General features: G+C 34.0%; 2 protein-coding genes, 1 long non-coding RNA gene and 2 pseudogenes across 3 annotated transcripts; 4 read left to right on the top strand and 1 right to left on the bottom strand.

Annotated features, from left to right (window-relative positions):
- The first annotated feature begins 192 nt into the window (after positions 1-192).
- Positions 193-6,585, top strand: LOC142524330 (embryogenesis-associated protein EMB8-like; annotated as a pseudogene).
- A 592-nt stretch (positions 6,586-7,177) lies between these two features.
- On the top strand, positions 7,178-7,537 carry LOC142525544 (uncharacterized). The gene is made up of 2 exons (XR_012815090.1): positions 7,178-7,353; positions 7,392-7,537. It is a non-coding gene; the product is annotated as an uncharacterized LOC142525544 (long non-coding RNA).
- Positions 7,406-9,157, bottom strand: LOC142525543 (DNA-directed RNA polymerases II, IV and V subunit 10). The gene is made up of 4 exons (XM_075629857.1): positions 9,028-9,157; positions 8,875-8,933; positions 8,116-8,210; positions 7,406-7,600 (listed from the first exon to the last, which is right to left on the bottom strand). The coding sequence occupies exons 1-4, from the start codon at positions 9,061-9,063 to the stop codon at positions 7,575-7,577; spliced, it is 216 nt and encodes a 71-aa protein (XP_075485972.1). The 5' UTR covers positions 9,064-9,157; the 3' UTR covers positions 7,406-7,574.
- Positions 9,158-11,669: 2,512 nt separating this feature from the next.
- LOC142523986 (uncharacterized) lies at positions 11,670-12,230 on the top strand. Its single transcript, XM_075627712.1, has one exon. It carries the CDS (start codon positions 11,670-11,672, stop codon positions 12,228-12,230), a length of 561 nt encoding a protein of 186 aa, XP_075483827.1.
- Positions 12,231-15,047: 2,817 nt separating this feature from the next.
- On the top strand, positions 15,048-18,585 carry LOC142524383 (uncharacterized; annotated as a pseudogene).
- The last annotated feature ends 2,584 nt before the right edge of the window (positions 18,586-21,169 follow it).

Raw genomic sequence — 21,169 nt, 5'->3', positions numbered from 1 at the left:
GTTGCATCTATATCAACAATTAATATATATGGCTACTATTCCTTCTCACATAATAATCAAATCAAACGAAAATAGAGGGCTTTCAATTATTCTAACTCGGTTTTAAAATATTTCTTTGATCACTATAAATTCTCAGACAGATTATAAATTTGTATCAAGGAGCTTTACGTATTAGCTGACCAGTCCTACGACTTTAATTCAAACTGTACATTAAAAGAATACAGATAACCGCACCAACACCTCACCCGTCTCTTCTGCCATTAACACGTTGGCCTGCTCCCATCAACTCCGAAAACAGGAGCAACATTTTGATCACATCTCCCAACTTTCAAACCCACAAATTGCAACATGCTCAATTAATAATCATTCACCGACACAAATACCTGAAATTTTTCGATCACATTTGATCAAAACGTTTAATTTTTCTTTCCATGGATGATTGCTCTGAAGCAATTCTTGAACCTCCGGCAATTCCTTATAAGCTCCTTCTTGATACCGCTTTTGCAATACCCATTTGGAAGTATTTTGCTGGGTTTCTTCTCTTTTGCACTATTTTGTTGTACAATTTTTTGGAGTTCCATTTTTTCCAGGATCTTTTTACTGGATTTCGCGGTGGTCCGGTTTCCTTGACGTTTAATCCGAGCTCGGATATATATCGTGCAGTCGTATCCAAGTGTAAGACGCTTCATGGGAGGTAAAGTTCTCTTTTAAAAAAAAATTGCAAAAATAAAAATAAAACTCAAATGAGAACTTTCTTGATAGTAGATTTCAGACAAGTGCTTTAAATGCAGATAGTTGAATCGATAAACAATTTGGTGTTAAAAGAACAAATCATTTAAATGCTGAAATGTAATTGCATTTATGATTCGGGTTTTTATGGTTGATTGCATTTCTGCCGGTAATCCTGGCCTCTGGATATGAATTTTGGTGGAGGCTAGGGGAAGAATATCTGCATTATTGGTTGATGAAGATGGCGAGGGATAAAAAACAATTATACTCTTTATTAGTGATCCTTTCTCATTTCGATGGTCAATTTTTCATTAGATTTCAGGATGTTTGTTTTAACATTACTTCCACCAACTTACTCTTCGAGATTAGAGACGACTGGCAGGGAAATTTCATAGTTGTAGCTATAATCTAGCTTGCTTTTTTCCAGTTCAACTTTGGTTGATATGTTGTTTTACTGTAACCCTGGCACTGAATAGGTATTTGGCGACACCCTGGCTCTCAAATCCACATTTCCAAACTTCTTTCATAAACTTCTTTGGGAGGCCTCCAGTGTTTAGCTATCAAAGGTGGAGTATTTCTGCTTCTACTCAAGGATTTCAAGTGCATTACTTTCTTTGTCGGGAAAATTGAAAATAGATAGCATACTTTCATAGCAATATGCATATTATGGTGTTAGAATGTTTTGATCTTTGTAAGATAATACCGTATTCAGTATTTGCTGTTTATTCACTTTTCAAATCTTCCAGGAATAATAGAAACTTAAAATTGTTTCTGTTCATGCTATTGAAAGTAGCTTGATATTCCCCTCTAATGCTCGTGTTGAAATTTATCTCAGACAAATGTTTCATGCATCTGATGGTGGGACTTTTGCTCTGGATTGGTTAATGCATTCTGATGGTAAAGAGAATGATACCTAATATTGTTATTTGACTGGCTGAGGCATGTAGCAGATACAGAATGCAAGCATACACCATGCATCATAAAAAGAGTTTTTCCCCAACATAGCTTCTTCAGCTCCATAAATGGGTTTAGAATGCTAAACCTATTCTTGCTGCAGTTGTCATGTTTCATGTTCATGAGTACAATTGCTCAATTACCAATACTGATTTTTTTCTTTTTTCTATTTGCTTTTTCCCTTGGAAGAAGCTTCGTCATTTATATCTTCTCAATCTATTTGCTTTGATATCTTTTGCACTCAGTCTTTGCGTTAACACCAAAAAAAAAAAAAGCACCACCACCACAACATACAATTATGGACTTTCTTGATTAATTTATTTATGCAAAAATCAATCTTTAAATCATCCTTCTTTCATTTTGACATTATAAATTAACTATAATGCATTTAAATGTCGTCTACCTCGAACATCACTCCACAGATATAGAAAAACGAAAACTTACACCACTTACTTTGTTGGATTGGCTGAAGATGACCGGGCTTGGTGTGCATGTTTGTGGTATGAATAGATGGAAGAAACATGGCATATCTGGCAACTAGTAACCCCACCTGTGCACAAGTTTATGTCTCTTGAGTATCCTATTATATTCCAACTTTTGAAAGTTAAAAGTGATTATTTTTTGTTTAAGAGGTGTGGTTGCTTGCTTCTCATATAAGACTTTCAGTTTTTTTTTGGCAGTATCTGGAGTAGATGCTACAAATAACCATGTTATTTCTGAAGATGATGCAACTCCAATTATTGTTATGATTCCAGGACTGACAAGTGATTCGGCTTTCTCCGGTGAGCTTGGGATTGCGATCCACTGAATACAGATTTTGTCTGTTGTTCGATGTTTTAAGTGATGTACCTGTTTTGTATTTGGAAGTCATCATTAGTTGAATATGAACTAAAAAATGTAAACAAACTTGACTGTTTTGCCTAAAAGTTGTCTCTTGCAATTTTGGGTAATGGGTAAGGCCATTTCATTGATAACCCAAGTAAACAGTATGCCATCCAAAACATCAGAAGCTTGCATACTAAACAAGAGAGGAGAGAGAAAAAATACTGCATGCTCAGAAAGACATCCATAATAACGAACCCTAGAATCTAATCCAGAGTTCTAGTAGCAAAATAACGAAACAAGAGTTGCAAGAAGCATGTTTATATGGCAAATCCAATTTTCCGAAACCTATTATATGGACCTTTTAATGGTTATACTGGCTAGTTGCATTCTTATCTTGCTGTTCGGCTTACCATGTTTTATGGAATTTTTGACAAGTAAGCTATGTTTTGTTTATAGGATGATTGGATTGTATCAGAGTTGAATTTCATTACTTATTGTCGGAATCAAACAACACACTAGGAAGGGCAAATCCTTAAGAATCATTTAGTGATTGGATGTCTGCTTCTTTTTTAATTTACGTGATCATTGGATAACTTGCATCTCTTTTATTTGGAAATTGACTTTATCTAATTGACTTTTGCTGCAGTATATGAAACATCTTGTTTTCAATACAGCAAAACATGGTTGGAATGTGGTTGTCAGCAATCACCGAGGATTAGGTGGTGTTTCTGTAACTGTAAGTACTAGGATCCTTGGCGATACTAGCAAAGGATGGTAGGTTTTCCGAAGTGTAACTACTTGTGAAAACGTCTCTCTTCTCTCTCTCGAGAAAATATTTCTTTCAGAGGAGCAATAGTGTGCTTATGTTTGATACAAGCACCTGCAATATCTATATTTCAATACTTCTCTATTTCGATGGTTGGAATTTGTTGTATCTTATATGTTGCTTTGTGAAAGATTTGAACTTGTTTTAAAGTTTCTTGTTGAGGTTTGGGAGCTGTTAAGTTTAGCTGGCCAACCAGGATTTCTCATTAAAAATATCGATCATAGTTGTTTTTCCGATCCTTGACTTTGGTCTGAGATTATATTTCTGCAGTCAGATTGTTTCTATAATGCTGGATGGACAGAGGATGTGCGAGATGTCATTAACTATCTACATGAAAAGTATTATGCAGCACCATTGTTTGTTGTGGGAACTAGTATCGGTGCTAACATTTTGGTATGTTCCCAGTGTATTACCTTGTTCTATGGAGCAGAATGACAGTATTAGTAACTGGATGGTACCTAATTTTTTTTTTGTAGATAAAATATCTGGGAGAGGATGGGGAGAATGTTCCGGTTGCAGGTGCTGTAGCAGTTTGCTGTCCTTGGGATCTCTTGGTCAGTTTGTGTGAACTACTAGTACTGATTTAAAGTCGTATCATTTTTTTTTTAAGAAACTGTAGACAATTATACGACTGTGATTATTTGTAAAAAGGCTGCTGCTTTTGGTTTATGTTGGTGCTCAGTATTATAAAGTATCAGTAAAAGTTGTGGTTTAAAAAAATTGATAACTGTAGCTGGACAATATTAGAAAAGACATCATCCAATCCTTCATGTACCATAAGAAGTCAATTATCAATTTTCGGAAGCTATTTTCTTGAGTGGAACATCTTATACATACTACAATCTCGTAATTTAATAGAATTTTCTCTCTTTTATTTCCACTTTCACAGATTGGTTCCAGATTTATATCTCGAAAACTTGTACAAAAGTTATATGACAGAGCTCTTACAATTGGTCTTCAAGGTTATGCACAATTGTATGTTATTACCCTCTGAAATGATGTATAACTTTGTTTGTACATTTAGAATTCTAGTCCCGTTTCAAAGATGCAATATTTTCGTTCACTTATTTCTATTAATAAGCTATCTTATGTTGGGCCGGCATAAAAGGTCACTAACTTATTGTGTTATATGGTTGTGTTATGCAGGCATGAAACTCGTTATTCTCGCCTTGCTAACTGGGAGGGTATCAAAAAAGTTAGTCTTCTGCAGTGCTGTGTACTTTTCGAGCAAGCACTTTTACTTTTTTTGGATTTTGTATTGTTTTTACTAAAAATTTGTTTTTTTCCTTCGAAATTTGTACATACCGCGGGTTGCCTTAATATTTTGTTTAATTGCTAAATTGTAAATGCTCCTTATGTGGCACTGCAAGGAACTAGTTGATTAAACTAGACTACCTTTTCCCCAGTAGCTTTGTTCTGTTATATATCACGCGGTTCGTCCGCCTAAGTGTTTTTTGGACTTCTTTGTCATGTACAAATGTATAGCTCTACCCAAATGTCTTCCACTAGATTGATGGCCTTTATTTCATTTGAAACTTGATTCTTCTTGAAAGTTTTGTAAATGTTTTTATCTAAAGTTGTTCTGGAATTAGTGAAACGAACATGGGTAACATGAATGATGAATGCAACTTATTTTCAAGTATGTTTTTCCCTGTGCGATATATTGTGTTTCAGAAATTAGCTACTTGTATAGAATATTCTTCCTTTCTGGTTAAATATGTGTCTTTTTGTAGTCACGTTCTATTCGGGATTTTGATACTCATGCCACCTGTCTAGTTGGAAACTATGAGGTATCTCTCTCTTGCTCTTCCTCCCTCTCATATTCGTTGGAAGCATATTGAAATACATTTTCTTTCTTCAAGACTGTGGACACGTACTATAGACGTTGTAGCAGTGCTGCTTTTATTGGACAAGTTTCAGTTCCACTATTATGCATAAGTGCATTGGACGACCCGGTTTGCACTAGAGAAGCCATTCCTTGGGATGAGTGCCGGTATGCTTACATCTCCCTGCCTTCTTACAGTTCATTTGACCCGCCATAACTAATTTTTTATTGTAGAGCAAATAAAAACATCGTTCTAGCCACAACACAACATGGTGGACACCTGGCATTCTTTGAGGGTTTCACTGCATCTGGCCTGTGGTACTTTTTTCTCTACATTATACCTATCTTGTCATTTTTTCTGTAAACTAACGTCTTCATTGATGCGTGAAAATATAAATTTCATCTATCTTTACAAATTTATTAGCATGCAACTTATGCTCAGTTTTTTAGGCCTTGATAAATCCACTACAAATTTATAAATATGAGCTGACTTAGGGTTGGCCTCATTGATATGAAATAGGAATATTATCATGCAACTAGGCCTTTCCCTCTACACAATATGACCAGTCAGCCAATGCGAACTAGTTTTAAAAGTAAACTTCTACCATGATCCGCTAAATAGCAATTTCACAGAAATTTGGCATGGATCTTTGAATTCGAAGTGTTCTTTTCTCCACAGGTGGGTGACAGCCGTTAATGAATTTCTCGAAGTTTTATATTCGAGTTCTTACATGCATGTACAAAAGAAGGTGGATGTTTGTTTCACTATCTTACTTTTCTAGCGACAGGACATTCGCAGCATAAAGCTTGGCTAATAATGGTTATACTTTTACTATCATCATTTCAGAAAGAAAGCAGTGGACCTCATTCTGTACTACTTCAATCTTCGATAGATCAAGGCCCATATCTCAACGTAGCTGATGGAATGGTGGCTGCAATGGGAAATGAGCCAACGGATGGTGCTATCATTGAGACATCTGATGAGACTAACACAACTGGTTTTGATACAGGCAACCATGAGGTCACTGATCCAAGAAAACCGGATTCTTCATCCTTTGTGGCTCAAACCTCTGAAGAAGGTGGGGATTCAAAGGGCTCAACTGTCGTTGAAAGGTGCTTATATCAGATTTCGCGACAAAATAAGAGGTCCATCTGGTTGCTTGCTTATGTAGCCATTCTATCAACTTGGCCTATTGTCGGGGCAGCACTTGGTTTTTTCTTCAAAAAGAAGATTAAAAGAGCATTACAAGGAAAAACCGCCTAATTAAAATCTATCACAGTTCCTGTACTAGTTTGCATAACGCTTCTTATTAAGTTTCAAGAAACATTTAAGACCGCTCAAGTCTCGTTTCGTATTGTTGTAATATTACTACAAATAATTTTATCATGCGTTAATTCAATTTGTTATAGTTGTTGCGAACCTCTGTGTTACGTTGTTAGATACGTATCATTTACATCTACGGTATGAGTCGGTATCTGATGTTTTTTTAATTATAATTATAATAAAAAAATACAAACACACAATTTTTCTGACAAAATACAAATTTAAGTTTGGATGTGAGGGTTTAAATCAAATTTACCATTAAATAAACTTTGAACACTGGTTCAATACAATACCTGTTCGACTGGTTCTAACCGATCAAATGGTTATAAGGCGATGTCTTGACCAAACCCGGGACCGAGCCATTCTTGAAAAAACTGGTCAATACCATCATGCACTAGACCAATTTACTTGTTACATAAAAAAAATACCACGATCCTCCATTTGTTATCTCCAACTCTCTTATCTTCTAACGATTTTCATAGTTTCAATGCTTTCAATCAAAATGTATTACAACCATAATCTCTTTTCCAAGATGATGTTTCTCTATTAATACGGATTAATTTAATTAATGCTGGCTGATAAAAACATTTGAACCTTGCTTTCCAGAAACAAAGAAAAATAAAAAAGAACAAAAATGTAAATCGATTACAAAGGGTTTCCTTAGGTAAACAATCACCATCTAGTATAATTCCTTTTTTAGAACAAAAAAACAAATTTCAAATTATGACTTTCAAAACGATGACAGTAAGATTTTACAACATTTATCGAAATACAAGAGTTAATATAAAAGATTTAACTTTAATAACGTAAAGAAATCAGAAATGAATAAGAAAGGCGTCTTCCACGTAAGGATTGATGTAACTGTGTAATGCAACAGCAGAAATAAAGAAAAACACAAGTATCGACAGGCAAGGAAAAGAAATAAAAAAATATTTATATATTTCATTGCTAATTTCCTTCGAAAGGTCACATGATTCAAAGACCACCTTGCCTTCCCAGATTTTTACATAGTTATTCTTTTACACTGCTAACATGAACCTCCCACCAGTGGGGAGATACACACTCGCAAATACGGTTAATATGAAGCTGCATCAACTGCCCTCTGATTTCTCCAAAGCTGTAAGAGAGAAAGAGCCAACTGCCAAGTGAGTTCCAACTATGGAGAGCAGCGAACCAAGGGTGATATTATTTTGATGCTTAAGGGTTCTTTCTTAGCATCCAAGTATGAACAGATTCAATAATCAATAACTCATATTGTGACATGTTCTTCGAGGAAACACGGTGTCGTGTATTGAGTGGTTAACGAGTTCTCAAATGTTCCACTACATGTATCAATTTCATCAGAAAGCCAATTTAAGTTGCTTCACATGTTTGAACGTTCATATCACAAAGTGGTTTGCCATAGGTCCAAGCCGCATAGAGCGATTGCAACAACTAGATTTGACCTTGCTCGTAATTTGTAAAGAAGGAAAGAATTACCATCGTGATAAATAACCATTCAACCAGATAGAGCCCGTGACGGGACATGTTCACGGATTTTGGCATCCATAACCACCGATCAAAGAGATCAAGCATGCAGACACTAAGAATAGATAGCAGGAGAGATTTAAAAATAAGGGAGATGACACTGACTGTTGTAGTTCAGAAGCTTCTCGATGAGATCAACATGAGTCATCAGCATTCTTCGGCAGCAGTACCGAACAAGCATAAGTGCGTCTAGAGCATCGCTGCAAAGAAAACTCGTGTGGTTACCTTGAAATCGTACAAAGATAACATAAATCGGAACTAAATTTTAAAATAACTCATCCTTACTTCTTTCTCAAAACAACAAGGACGGATGGATTAAGTTTAGTTAACTAGCTCAACTACAATTTTCTATGCAAAGGTCATCCTAACACACACTTATACCAAATTAATATTCTCTCTCACGAAACAAGATCATGACAAAGTACGCAGTTTACCAGGTGTCGTAATCAAGGATTATTTCATCTCACGGATTTGAATGAGATGTTCAAGGATTATTTTTCAAGGAATTCGTTCAAATTTACTTTTAGAAGAATAAAACAATAAGTTAGTGACACTTTCATATGTTACCCGGTACAGAACCAGGAAAAGATACTTTTCATCACTAGATGAATCTCAAAGCCAAGAAACCACCATCAACCATATCCGTAAATGAATAATATATTCAGTCACACTGCTTTATGGACAAAAATTAAGGTTTATTTACGCGAATCAAAATTTAACTTTGATGTTTCCAGAACAAACCGCGATTATTGCACTTTGACCCGAAGATAAGAGAACATAACTTCAAAGCAAATATCAACATCAGAACATTAAATTAACCTCTTAAAGGAAACAAATCATTAACCCCGCTGCAAGAAAACTCACCCTTCGGTGTAATCAGACTGGAGTAAGTCAAGATACATATCCCATTTGTTTCCAATCACCTAAAAGAAAGGTTTTCCAAGAAAATCAAATCATCGACACAAAGTATTAAGCACGAGTAAACCTAAACAAAGACTACAAAAAGTGAAAGACGACCTTCCCACATGTGAAGCAACGAACCGGAATGATCATCTTGCCCTTCGCTAGGGTTTCTCTCCGTAGGTAAAACTCGAAAAGAATTTGGTCACGCCAGCAGAAATTGGGTCGGGTCTTTATAAAAACAATAAAAAAATATACACACTATGCATAATGTTATTATTATTTTTAATTTATTAAATAATATTAAATAATTAAAACGAAATTATTTTCGAAAAATCGTTCGATTTAAAAGAGAATTTTTTTTAAAATTTTTTATGTAAATATAAAAATTTGTATGAGACGGTCTCACGGATCATATTTTGTGAGACATATTTCTTATTTGGATCATTCATGAAAAAATATTACTTTTTATGCTAAGAGTGTTATTTTTTATTGTGAATATTGCTAGTGTTGACCCGTCTCACAAATAAAAATCCGTGAGACCGTCTCATAAGATACCTACTCGTATGTAAAAGATTGACTTGAAGGTTTTTAGTGGATTAAAAAAGATAATTATGAAATTAAATATTTTGGTGTCTTCTAATATAGTTAATATATTATGATTATATTTTTAATATAATTGTATAAATGAACGATTAATTTATTCATGAAACTGAGTCAATTAAGTTGTATTTATATATATATATATATAATTTCTTTGTATAAAAAAGATCATCTCATAGAATGGAATGTTGTATCGCACAAATTTTTGTTTTTAATTATCGTACCCATGTAAAACAAACTATTTTCAAAATTAGCCTTGTTTGCTAATTAATAATCATCATAAATTACTTTTTTCCCACTACTACGACTCGATGAGTTATTATTTCCAAAAAAATACTAGACTCAAATTATTCTCCAAAATTTCTAACATAATAATTGAAATAAGAGTAGGTTTCTTGTTAGACGATCTCACGAATCTTTATCTGTGAGACGTGTCAACTATATCGATATTCACAATAAAAATTAATAATTTTCATGGATGATCCAAATAAGATATATGTCTCACAAAATACGATCCGTGAGACCGTCTCACACAAGTTTTTACCTTGAAATAAATGTACTATATTACATAGTTTTCAGTTGATCGTAATTTTCTAATAATTTTAAAAAGATGTAAGTTTATTCTAATTATTAAATTCATAAATATTTTCGGTGGAGTGATTTTTAAAATTTTGATTTTATAATTGAAGTTAAATATTTTAATTCGATGATAGTACCAGGTCATAATTTTTTCATTGACATTTTATAAATAATTAATTCATCGAAATATCAACTTTACTCTTAATAAATGCTACTGTAATAACTTTAATGAGAAATATATTTTCACTCCATAAATTTACTATAAATTTTACATTCTTAAAGAATTATTTGAATAAAAATTGCAAAAATTATATATTTACATGACATCATCTCGGTGGTATAGTTTTGATATGGTAAACATCCTATAAGATAATATTCACTTGTTAACTGTATACGACGTCATCTCAGCGATGCTCACATAGATATCTACAATGAGTGCTCAACATTAGATGTACATGACGCCATCATAGCGGTACTCACATATGGCAAAAATTTGTGTGAGACGATCTCACGGGTCATATTTGTGAGACATATATCTTATTTGGGTCATCTATGAAAAATATTACTTTTTTACGTTAAGAGTATTATTTTTTTTTTTGTAAATATCGATATGGTTGACTCGTCTCACAGATAAAGATTCGTGAAATTGTCTCACATGAGACCTACTTCTCAAAAAAATCAGTGAACCCGAATTTATTTGATCACAATATGCGTTCAAGAATCAAGACTAACCATTTTTTATTTTTATATTTCTTCCTAATCTATAAATTTAATCATTTATCTAGATAATATGATTCGACTCCAAATTTATTTGATCACAATATGCTTTCAAGAATCAAGACTAACGATAGCAAAATGATAATTGAAGCTATCTAATTGTTTTTTTTTTTTGGTAAAAGATACGTTTGTTCCAGCAGTATGAGATCTGGCTAGTTTAATTTAAGAGAGACGAGATGCCATCTAACCACCAAGTTACATGAAACATATGTGCCTCATAATTATGCATATTTCATTATAACAACCAAATTATGTACACAAAATTATTATCGAATATAATTCTCAATATACAAATCTCAAATTCCAAACATCAATGTAATAAATAAGATTCATTGTGAGACGAGTTCACTGATTTTTTTGTAGAGTAAGTCTCTTGTAAGACAGTCTCACGAATCTTTATCTGTGAGATGGATCATAATAAGTTTTTGTTTTTCATTGACATTTAACTTTATCTGTACGACTTGTGAGACCGTCTCATATAAGTTTTTGTTTTTTTTTTTTTGAAATGATCAATCCAATGCATACTTAAAGTTTAAAACAATAATTTTAATATAAAAAATGAATAAGATCGAGTCGGATATCTTCTCACAAAATTTCAGATACTCTACCATCTTAATTCTCTCATTAACTAGATTTGGTGAAAATTTAAAAACGTCCTCCCATCCTTTACTTAATGACAATAATAATAACGAGAAGATATTAACTAGTGCCGCAAGTGACAAGTTATAGCCGTTAGAATCCGAATACATATTCCACCTCCTATAACAGTATCTCTTCACAAACTTCAAGAATCCAAATCCATGGCCGCCGGCCCAGAAGATGATGACTTCAGCTTCCCTGCCACTACTTCCGTCCCTCCACCGCATTTCATGGAGTCCCCGCCTCTATGGCGGCTCCCCCGCCAAAACCACTACCAAGAATTCGACTTTTGTTCTTCCTCCCAAGAACTCAGAACTTGCAACAGCAACACGAATTTCCCCGCCACCACCGCCGTCCCTCCACCACATTTCAAGTTTTGCTTGTTCCAAGAACTGAAACCCAAAAGTTCTGTAATTACTCAGAGACGGAGTTATTCTTATGGCGATTACGAAGACGAGAGAATGGACGTGTTGTGGGAGGATTTGAACGAAGACGTACACTTCTCGAGAAATTGTGTGAAAATGGCGGAAACTTGTGATAATGCTAATTCATCACCTGGACGAGCGGTGCAAGTAAGTTGCATCGAAGCGTTGAAACTGTCGAGATCAAATGGACACAGGTTTTCTGGGAAGAAACCGAAGATCCTAGTTTTCATCAAAATCTTGAAAAAAGTTCTTGTCCACCGTAATTCTCGTTGTTCCATCAAGAAACGAGCATGGTGATTATCTTTCTTCTTAGTTTTTGGTTTAACATTAGGAAATTACAGTTTCTTGAGGTTAATTTGAAGACGAATACGTTTCCTTTTTTTTATTTGTTAATCTCGTACTTGTAATGTAATTCTCGAACAATCGTGTGTGATTTATCGAAAAAACAGCACATGCATTTGTATGTTCAAACGGAGACAAGATATATGATATTTCCATTTGCTTCATAATTAGTCATACATGCCGACCAATTATTGCACATGCTTTACATATATAAGCATCACCTGCTGGGATTTGGATCCTCAATCTACTGCTGTTGAAAACACGTTATCTGGTGATGTACATTTTTTTACACGAGATGATCACGTGATCATCTCGTGAACATAATATCATATGAGATATATTTAAAAAGTTTTCAGATTAAACGAGATGATCATGTGATCATCTCGTGTAAAAAGTGCACATCACTTAGTGCTGTGTTTTCAACACAGTAGAGGATCCAAATCCCACCTAATGATGTTCATTTATAATAATTTCTTTTTGTTTTTTTTTTAAAAATAATAATAATTTCAGTTGGTAGTTGTAAAAATCTAGATGATAATATTTACTACAAAATTCTAGATCGAACTATTCTTCTTATATATGTCTTTCAATTGATATTTATATTAAGACAATATACGTTAATTGGTATATTAAGAAATTTATTTTAAAGAGGGTTGACTTAATTAATTTTTTTAAAAATAAAACTATCTATTATTAAGATTGTAAACTAATGTCACGAAATACATGATCCGACAACCACAAAGGTACATCACAATTAACACATAGGTGCCTAATGATTATGCATATTTCATAACAATCATATTGTATACACAAAATTATTATCGAATATAATTCTCAATATATACATCTCGAATTCCAAACGCACATGTAATGTGAGACAGTCTCACAGATTTTTATCAATGAAAGAGATCGATTCTGCTCATATTTATAATAAAAAGTAACATTTAAAAAAAATATTATTTTTTTGTGGGTAATTAGGAGATCCGTATTACAAAATTGATATGTAAAGCTATTTCATAAAATTGATACGTGAGATTGTATCTCATATAAGTTTTGTTTTGGTATAAATATATGTGTGTCTATATATACAGAAGGCCTTTTTCAAATCATTATTTATGAAAAAGACAAGTTAACATTAGCGTAAAAATATTTGAATTATTAAAGAAATGAGATATTATGATGTGAATTCGGGTCACAAAATCTTATAAACTTCACAGTTCATAACGAATTTGACAAACAAAAAAATTATGTTAATTTATATAAGACCGAACTTTTGTTGTTTTACTAAAATTTATAACTATTAGTCGATGATAATGATATAATTCAAATATTTTATATCATTCAGCAACACATACCATCATGTTTTTCGGTTGGTCCACCAAAAAAGACAATTATTGTATCCCAAACTTGAGGTTTGTACAAATATTTTTGTAAATTTTATCTATCAAAATATGTTAAATCATTAATCTCAACTAGAGATGTCAATGGGGCGGGTATGGGGCGGGTTTGGCTAAACCCAAGACCTTCTCCATGAAAAAAACTTTGACCCATTACCCGCCCCACCCCGGTTAAATATTCTTCGGACCCACCCCACCTCGAACACGAAACAGAGTCAGGTAGACCCGTGAGACCCGAATTTTTTTAAAATAAAAAAGTAATTTTTCTTCTCATATGACTGAATTATGAAACAGACAAGCCTCTAAACACAACATTGTGGAAAATTAATTCATGTCTTCGACCACACTTAATAATAACAAACAAAGTATTTTCATGACATAAAGAATTATATAAAAAGAGAGTTACTAGCTCTCCAAAAAAATCTTGACACCCCCAAAAATAAGTCATAACATAAGTTTAACAGATCAATATACAATCAGCGAGTAGACAATATTTCAGACACATTCTTCGGGATCATTTTCCTCTTCATTAAGAATGGTGGGACAAGTTGGTAAACTACTTGAAGAATTAACTAGAAAATTAAATAGATAAAGTACATTGAAAAAATAAAACTGTCATTTCAAATTGTGAAAAAAATGTAATTAAAAAGAGAGAGTACAGTAAAAAAAATTAAAATGAAAGTACAATAACAAAATAAAACTGTTATTTTTTTACCTTTCACCTCACCCCACAACCATCTTCGCGAGCACATTCAATGCCTCCAAACTCGTTGGATTTAGTCTACTAAGATGAGGACCAACTATTCTTCCACTATGGCTAAAAGCATATTCAAATGCAACAGTTCACATAGGAATAACTAAGACCGTTATGGTTGATGTGAGCTACTAAAAAAATGAAAATTAATAAAACTAAAACCCTAAAATATTTATATCCACATATATGGGGCGGGTATGAGGCGGGTTTTATAGGACCCATAACCCGCCCCATATCCGGACGGATCTGAAAAATTGGACCCGAGACCCGCCCCATGACCCATTTAGTATGCCCAAACCCACCCCATACACGCGGATCCATTGTGGGTCTGGGTAAAACCCGGACCCATTGACATCCCTAATCTCAACTAATTCTTGTATCACTTTGTCAGATGTATTTAATATATTTTTACTAACGTCGATCGGAAAATATTTAATAACCAATTCGTTCTTTACATGTCAACGCACTATTTTAAATTTTTTCATTATATATACCCATTAATTTTCCAACTACAAATTTAAAATACAATTAATACTGCAATTATATTTTAATCGATATTATTTTATAATACTAGTCCAGGTCCTGCTTTAAAAATGTTGGAGAGTTGAAATCGCATAACGGTTCGTAAGTGTAACACGCTTTTTGTAAAGATTTAGCCCGACTTAGGAGAGTCTCGTGGAGTGGAAAGCGCCGAATCGGTGTTTCTGCTAATCTTCTCCCCGTCGCACGCCATCTTCAGTCCAGCAATTCACTGTTTTCTAATTTTCTACAAATTCTTGTGGAATTTATAATCGATTCAATATTTTTCTTCATGGGTTTTCTTTATTATATTGAAATCCGTGCTTGCTTGAGTGTGGGTTTGTGTTTATACTCTGTATTGTTCCTGTTTCCAGCTACTTTAACTTCTTGATGGAAACGAGACGGTCAGTCCAATTTCATGAGAACTGGAGTAATTTTAATCATATGTTTCGCAAAAGTTTATCTTTTCATTTTCGTGCGCTCCTTGAATTTTCAGTTTTGTTCTGAATTTTACTCTTAGTTGATGGGCACACAATTCTAACTTTTTAAATTTCTCCTGATAGAATATTTTTTCTGTTTACTTTCCATCAGGCAGCATGTTAATTTGGTGGTTGCTCGTGCAATCGATTTTTTAACTATCATTGTGTGGGATTGACTCGAATATTTTATGTTCAGATTACAAGAATAATCGGTGCTAAAGAAGCTAGTCCATATGATGGTCTAGGGGTGAATAAAAATATGTCAGCTGAAAACAGGAAGAAAAGGTACACTTGTGATGATATTTTAGGATGACCAGAAAATTCTCATATTATTCGCATGTCAAATGTTGTTAGTAAATAGTAACATTCAATTTCTTTGTTCTATAGCACTCCTACCATCTCAGAAACTAGAAAAATATAGCTGTGTTCTATGGTAGATCATGCTATCCTTGTTTGATGTATGTGAATACTCATTGTGATTGAAAGCAGCTCTTTTTGAAATATGTGGCCAGTAATATCATATAATATTATATTTAGGTATTGGAAATTGTCTCTGATGGTTCATCCTGACAAATGCTCTCACCCTCAAGCTAACCAAGCATTTGTTAAGTTGAACAAAGCATTTAAGGATTTACAGGATCCTGATAAGGTAAGTACTTTGACAAGTTTCAACTCTGTGAAAGTTGGAAAGTATTTTACGTACCTGCGTGCTAATGTAAACAATGGTCAGGCTCATGATTTGAACTTGATATGTGCATAGGAGCTTATTGCCTCGGTGGCATGTTTCGGATAATATAACTGTCGTTCTATATTATCACGTGCCTGGATCTTTTGAAGATGTTGATCACAATTTGTAGACCTCAAAGAACCCACGATAGCAAGGAGCCTATGTTAAAAATGGAATAATCCGTAGCCTGGACAGCTTGCGTAGGAGCCTACAAAGTAACTGTAATTTATAATACAGATAAGAAATTTGATTTACATCATAAGCATATTATCTTTTGGCAGCGAAAAGAGCATTAGATGACAAAATAAAGGCGAAGGAGGAACAAGAATCGTTTCAGGTACCATATGTCACTGTATTATATATACAGAGTGTCAGGCACCACAGAGCTGTTTATTGACAGAAACTGTTTAATTTTATGCAGGCAGAGCTGAAAGTCATGCGTGAGGCTGCAGAATGGAGACGTCTGCAAGGTGTGGTATTTTCTGGAAAATTTGGTGTGATACATATGCATGAAGTGGGTGGGCGATGAAATCTAAAAGACTTGCTTGTAGACAGTCAATGTGTTGAATTAAATATCTTCTCTCTTAAACTCAGCTTAAATGGTCCAATAGTCGCGACTGAAGTTTTCAAGTCCATTGCAGAACAGGCAAATTTGACCTTATAGTTTGAGTTGCACTCGGACACTTCATATATAACCATTTTCGACACCTCTCATTAATCCTTTACCGTGCTCTTCTAGTATAGTTGCTCCTGGATGTCATTTTAAAAAATTGACACAAATCTTGTGAATTCATTAAGTCTGAACTGCTATCTTTTGTGTGCCATACCTCTGGCTTTCCTTTATCAGGTATTGTAGGGACTCGATCATCATCATGTTGGTAAGAATAGGTTCGAAGATATTTAGCTAGTGAAAATGAAATTCTTATCTGGTAGGTATATCTACGGAGGGCGATGACATACTTTTGGCAGAGTCGGATGTTAAAGTGGCCTCAAAGAGAGAAGAATGGACGACGACATTACCTCCTGAAAGAAAGGTAGGGTCAATGCTGTCATATACACACTTTCTTTTTTCGGCACCTTCATAATTCAGGTTTAATTTCTAAAAGCGACAATGTACCATGCTAGCTGTACACAATTAAGCCTCTTGGGGACCGCGTTTGCACCGGCTTTGTCTATGCCCCACCTGGACTAATTTTCCCATATGGGTCAAAATTTAGTTTTTTTATCCCCAACACGTCATGTAAATTTTCATAGAAATATGGGGGACTCGCATCATTTAGCAGTCTTGCAGAGATACCCGAAAAATTATTCTAGTTGGAGCTTTAGACCCACCTGGTTTCCACCTGAATTAATATTCTGTCTACGACTGTAACTGAATGCACATGACCCTTGAATGTAAAGATTAGAGTTGACAACTGAGTTCAATAGTTATGTTATTCATCTTACCTTGGAGAATTCCGTAATGCATATTCAATGTGTGGCTAGGTGTGATAATGAAAGATATGTTATAAAAGCGACTATATTATCTTGTCAAAAGTTCTCTAGCCATCTTTCGCCTCTAGGATTTGCCAATTTTAGATGATAATAAGATTACAAGTTTAACCAATATCGATGGTCAAGAGACAAATCAAATAAATGTGAAGTTTAAATGTCTAATCACCTTGTCTGAAGTTCCGTTTCTTATATAAAATACCTCGTCCAAATTTTTTTTTTAAAAATAAATCGGTAAATTATGAAATATGCATGAAAGTTGATTGGTGCTGAGGGTTCAGTTGTCGATTTTTACGTCTTTTCTGATTTAGCATCTCCCTCCTAGCCTGGCGTGAGCAGCACTCAACTAAGTTTAGTGAGAGCTCTGAAGAAGGACGTGGTGATACCAGTGTTTGGACGGATACATTTCAGAAAGAGCTCAAAAGGCAGAGATGAAATACGTGTGTGTTCATGTTGGCAACTTGGTTGCCTAATATGTTTCATAGATTCCGACATCTAATGCTGAACTATTTGTGGCAGTTATTTAGAAGCCTACAACGAAGATGCAGCGCTAGCTTCAAATGAACAAGAGCCGAGAAAAATTAGCCCTGAAGCGGAACTGGTAGATCAATATAATAAGGCAAAACGACCAAAATCATTGGTAGAAAAGCACCAGGAGGCGTCAACAAAGAGTCGGTGTAAAGAAGAGGCCAAAGCAGGAGTCCGTGAAACAGGAAAGGGAGGGGAGTCATCCACGGAAGCCTTGGGACCGTGAAAAGGATTCAACTGCGGGGAGGCAAAGCGTTAAACGGTGAATCTTAACCGTGAAAACATGACTCAAGGCTTGTCTTCGAGGTTTTCTTGGATTTCATGTTTTAAAAATTTGAAATAAAGTTTATTTCACTGTTGTATTCAAACAGACGTAAAATTTTTTTTAGAACAAAAAAAGCTTTTTTTAAGTACGTCATCAATTAACCTTTTAAAATATGGCAAAATTATATTAAATATTTTAAAACTTCTTGCCGGGTCCTTGTGTAATTTTGGAGCTCAACGCGGAGGATCCCCAGTGTTGGTCCATAAAGATATGAAAAATGATTCCAAAAACACCGTAATCGATTGTAGCTTGAAATGAAGCAATCATCTATGAGTACAACTTTCCGGCTCGTATGATCATCCCTCTTGCAATCCAAGCAATGCCCGATAAAATAATGATACAATTCGCAAAATAATTAAATTGAATGAGGAAAGAAATTTTTCAAAAAGTATATAATACCATGATATAATGGCTTTTTTAAATTTTGTTATTTTTCCTCTAAAGAATATGACATAATTGGCTACAAAATCATGAAATCAAGCTGGATTAGTTCTTCACATTTTATTAATGCCATTTGAAAGTTAAATAGGGATAAACGATGGAGGACCCTCTTATTTTCCAATAAAAGGATGCTTTGGGGTTAACAAATGTTTTTTTTTTTTTTGTTTTTGAGTAAGCAATGAAATCCAATTTGGATGAAAGGGAATAACCTTGTAATACTTCAATCATCAAACCATTGCTGTCCTATGATGTAATGAGAGACAATATTTGGCTTTGTGTGGAGACATGTCATAATCAGTCTCAGTTAATAAATGGTAACTTGGATCCACTCCTACTAGATCTAGAAGCTTTGTTGAAGTCATTTTCAAGCTTAGTTATCCCCACCAGAATCCATATATATATATATATATATATATATATATATATATATATATATATAGTGCTAAGAAATTAATCCAAGAATCATGTTTAAGTGTCTTAATATTTTCCGTAGTCCCACAAACCGCCCCAAAAACACTCCATTGCTTGATTTACACTGTTACTCTTGCTTTGCTAAAGCAATCTAACCCTTTTAAGATATCTATGGATTAAATTATAGAAACTGATAGATACATACATTTTTTAAAAAACATCCCGTTTAATCTTGGCAACCGCATGTTCAAAAAATACTTTCCCGTAGCGCGATTTTTCATCTTGTCTCAACAAGAGCATCATGTCATGAGATCTTCTGCGTAGCGGAAGGGTTCAATCCAAAAGACCATTGGATTAGTAAAGATACAATTTGGAGAACGACTCACACGAACATATAGTATTATTAGTGAACAAGAGATACACATGATATATACATGCATGTACATAGTAGAATAATCTTTTTTTAGAAAAGTAAACTTTATGCAACTAACTTGATAAGAAGTACATTAAGTTAAAATAATGCTTTATAATATAAATCAATATTATCTGTTGCTTCTGATTTTTTTATAAATAATAATAGATGATATATAACTTTAATTAGTAGTGTACTTATGAAAATACACACACACACATATATATTTATATAGAATATATAATGTAATTAAAATTTTTCCACCCAAAAAGAACCAGAAAAAAACAGCAATTTGGGAGTGTTTTGATGGGTGCTAAGCTCATTGGCCTCTCTTGTCTTTCCGTTACTATCATCTATAGGATTAATTCAATGATTTTGTACCCAGACCTGGCCAAAGTGTTCAAACTACTCGATGCACCGCAATCGAATCTCTTCAGGCTTTGTTAAGATATGTGTTTGCACCATTTATGCATGTAATTCCATGGAAATTAAAATGATTGTGCTTCTTTTATCTCTCTTTAATATTCACATTATAACAGAATTCAAGCAAAGGCCGCCTGCCGCGGATTTGAGATCGGCCTGAATTTTACATGTTATGTTGTGTTGTGTTGGAATAAAATATAAAATTGGAAAGTCAGTTCGAGTACTACTGACTCTTGAGCTTGAAGATCCCATGCATATTGTTTCTGCCAAGCGAACTTCTATCTGGGGCATCACCTTTTCGGACATTGCTGCAAACCTTGAAGGACACTGTTTGAATTGTTTAGCAAATTCCCAGAGTCCACCTCTTAATTAATTAATTAAGGTATGGGGCAACTAATTAATCAAATTATTTAAATTAAGGAACAATATTTTTTGAGTTTTTATTAATTTAGTTGTTTCAAAGGTCGTAATAATCTGATGTTATATATATATAATTCTAATTAATTAATTTTTTTGTGGGGAAGAGTGGTCAAAATGTTGAAAGTTTGCTATATTGATCTGCATGCTAATGAATGATGGCACCATATTTTAAAAAAATGGTTTTCTTAATTGAGAGAAAAAAACTTTAAGCATTGAGAACTGATGCTTGTATCAGCTAAGCAAAATGAGTGACTAAAACAAAAGTTGATAAGCCATGCGCAGGAGAAATTCATCAATTTAAAAATTCACACTTTTCGTTCTACTTTTACCACACTCGTCAACATCGATTCCGAAAGCTTTGTTCAATCTTACTTTGCCTCACTATTGATTAAAATTTCAATCAAAGCCCTAGCAAAGTTGGTCCAAATTCAGAAGAAAAAATTTGTTGCACGCGTTGTGTATTTGTACGATTCTTTATTTTTTAAAAAAACATTATTATTTAAGTCCGTACTCATAATATAAGAACACAGAAAAGTGAAGAAAAATTAAAGGGCCCCGACATTTACA

Source organism: Primulina tabacum, chromosome 14, assembly GCF_025594145.1.
Source record: "Primulina tabacum isolate GXHZ01 chromosome 14, ASM2559414v2, whole genome shotgun sequence".
Taxonomy (NCBI): Eukaryota; Viridiplantae; Streptophyta; class Magnoliopsida; order Lamiales; family Gesneriaceae; genus Primulina; species Primulina tabacum.
This window is presented reverse-complemented; position numbering and strand designations above follow the sequence as displayed.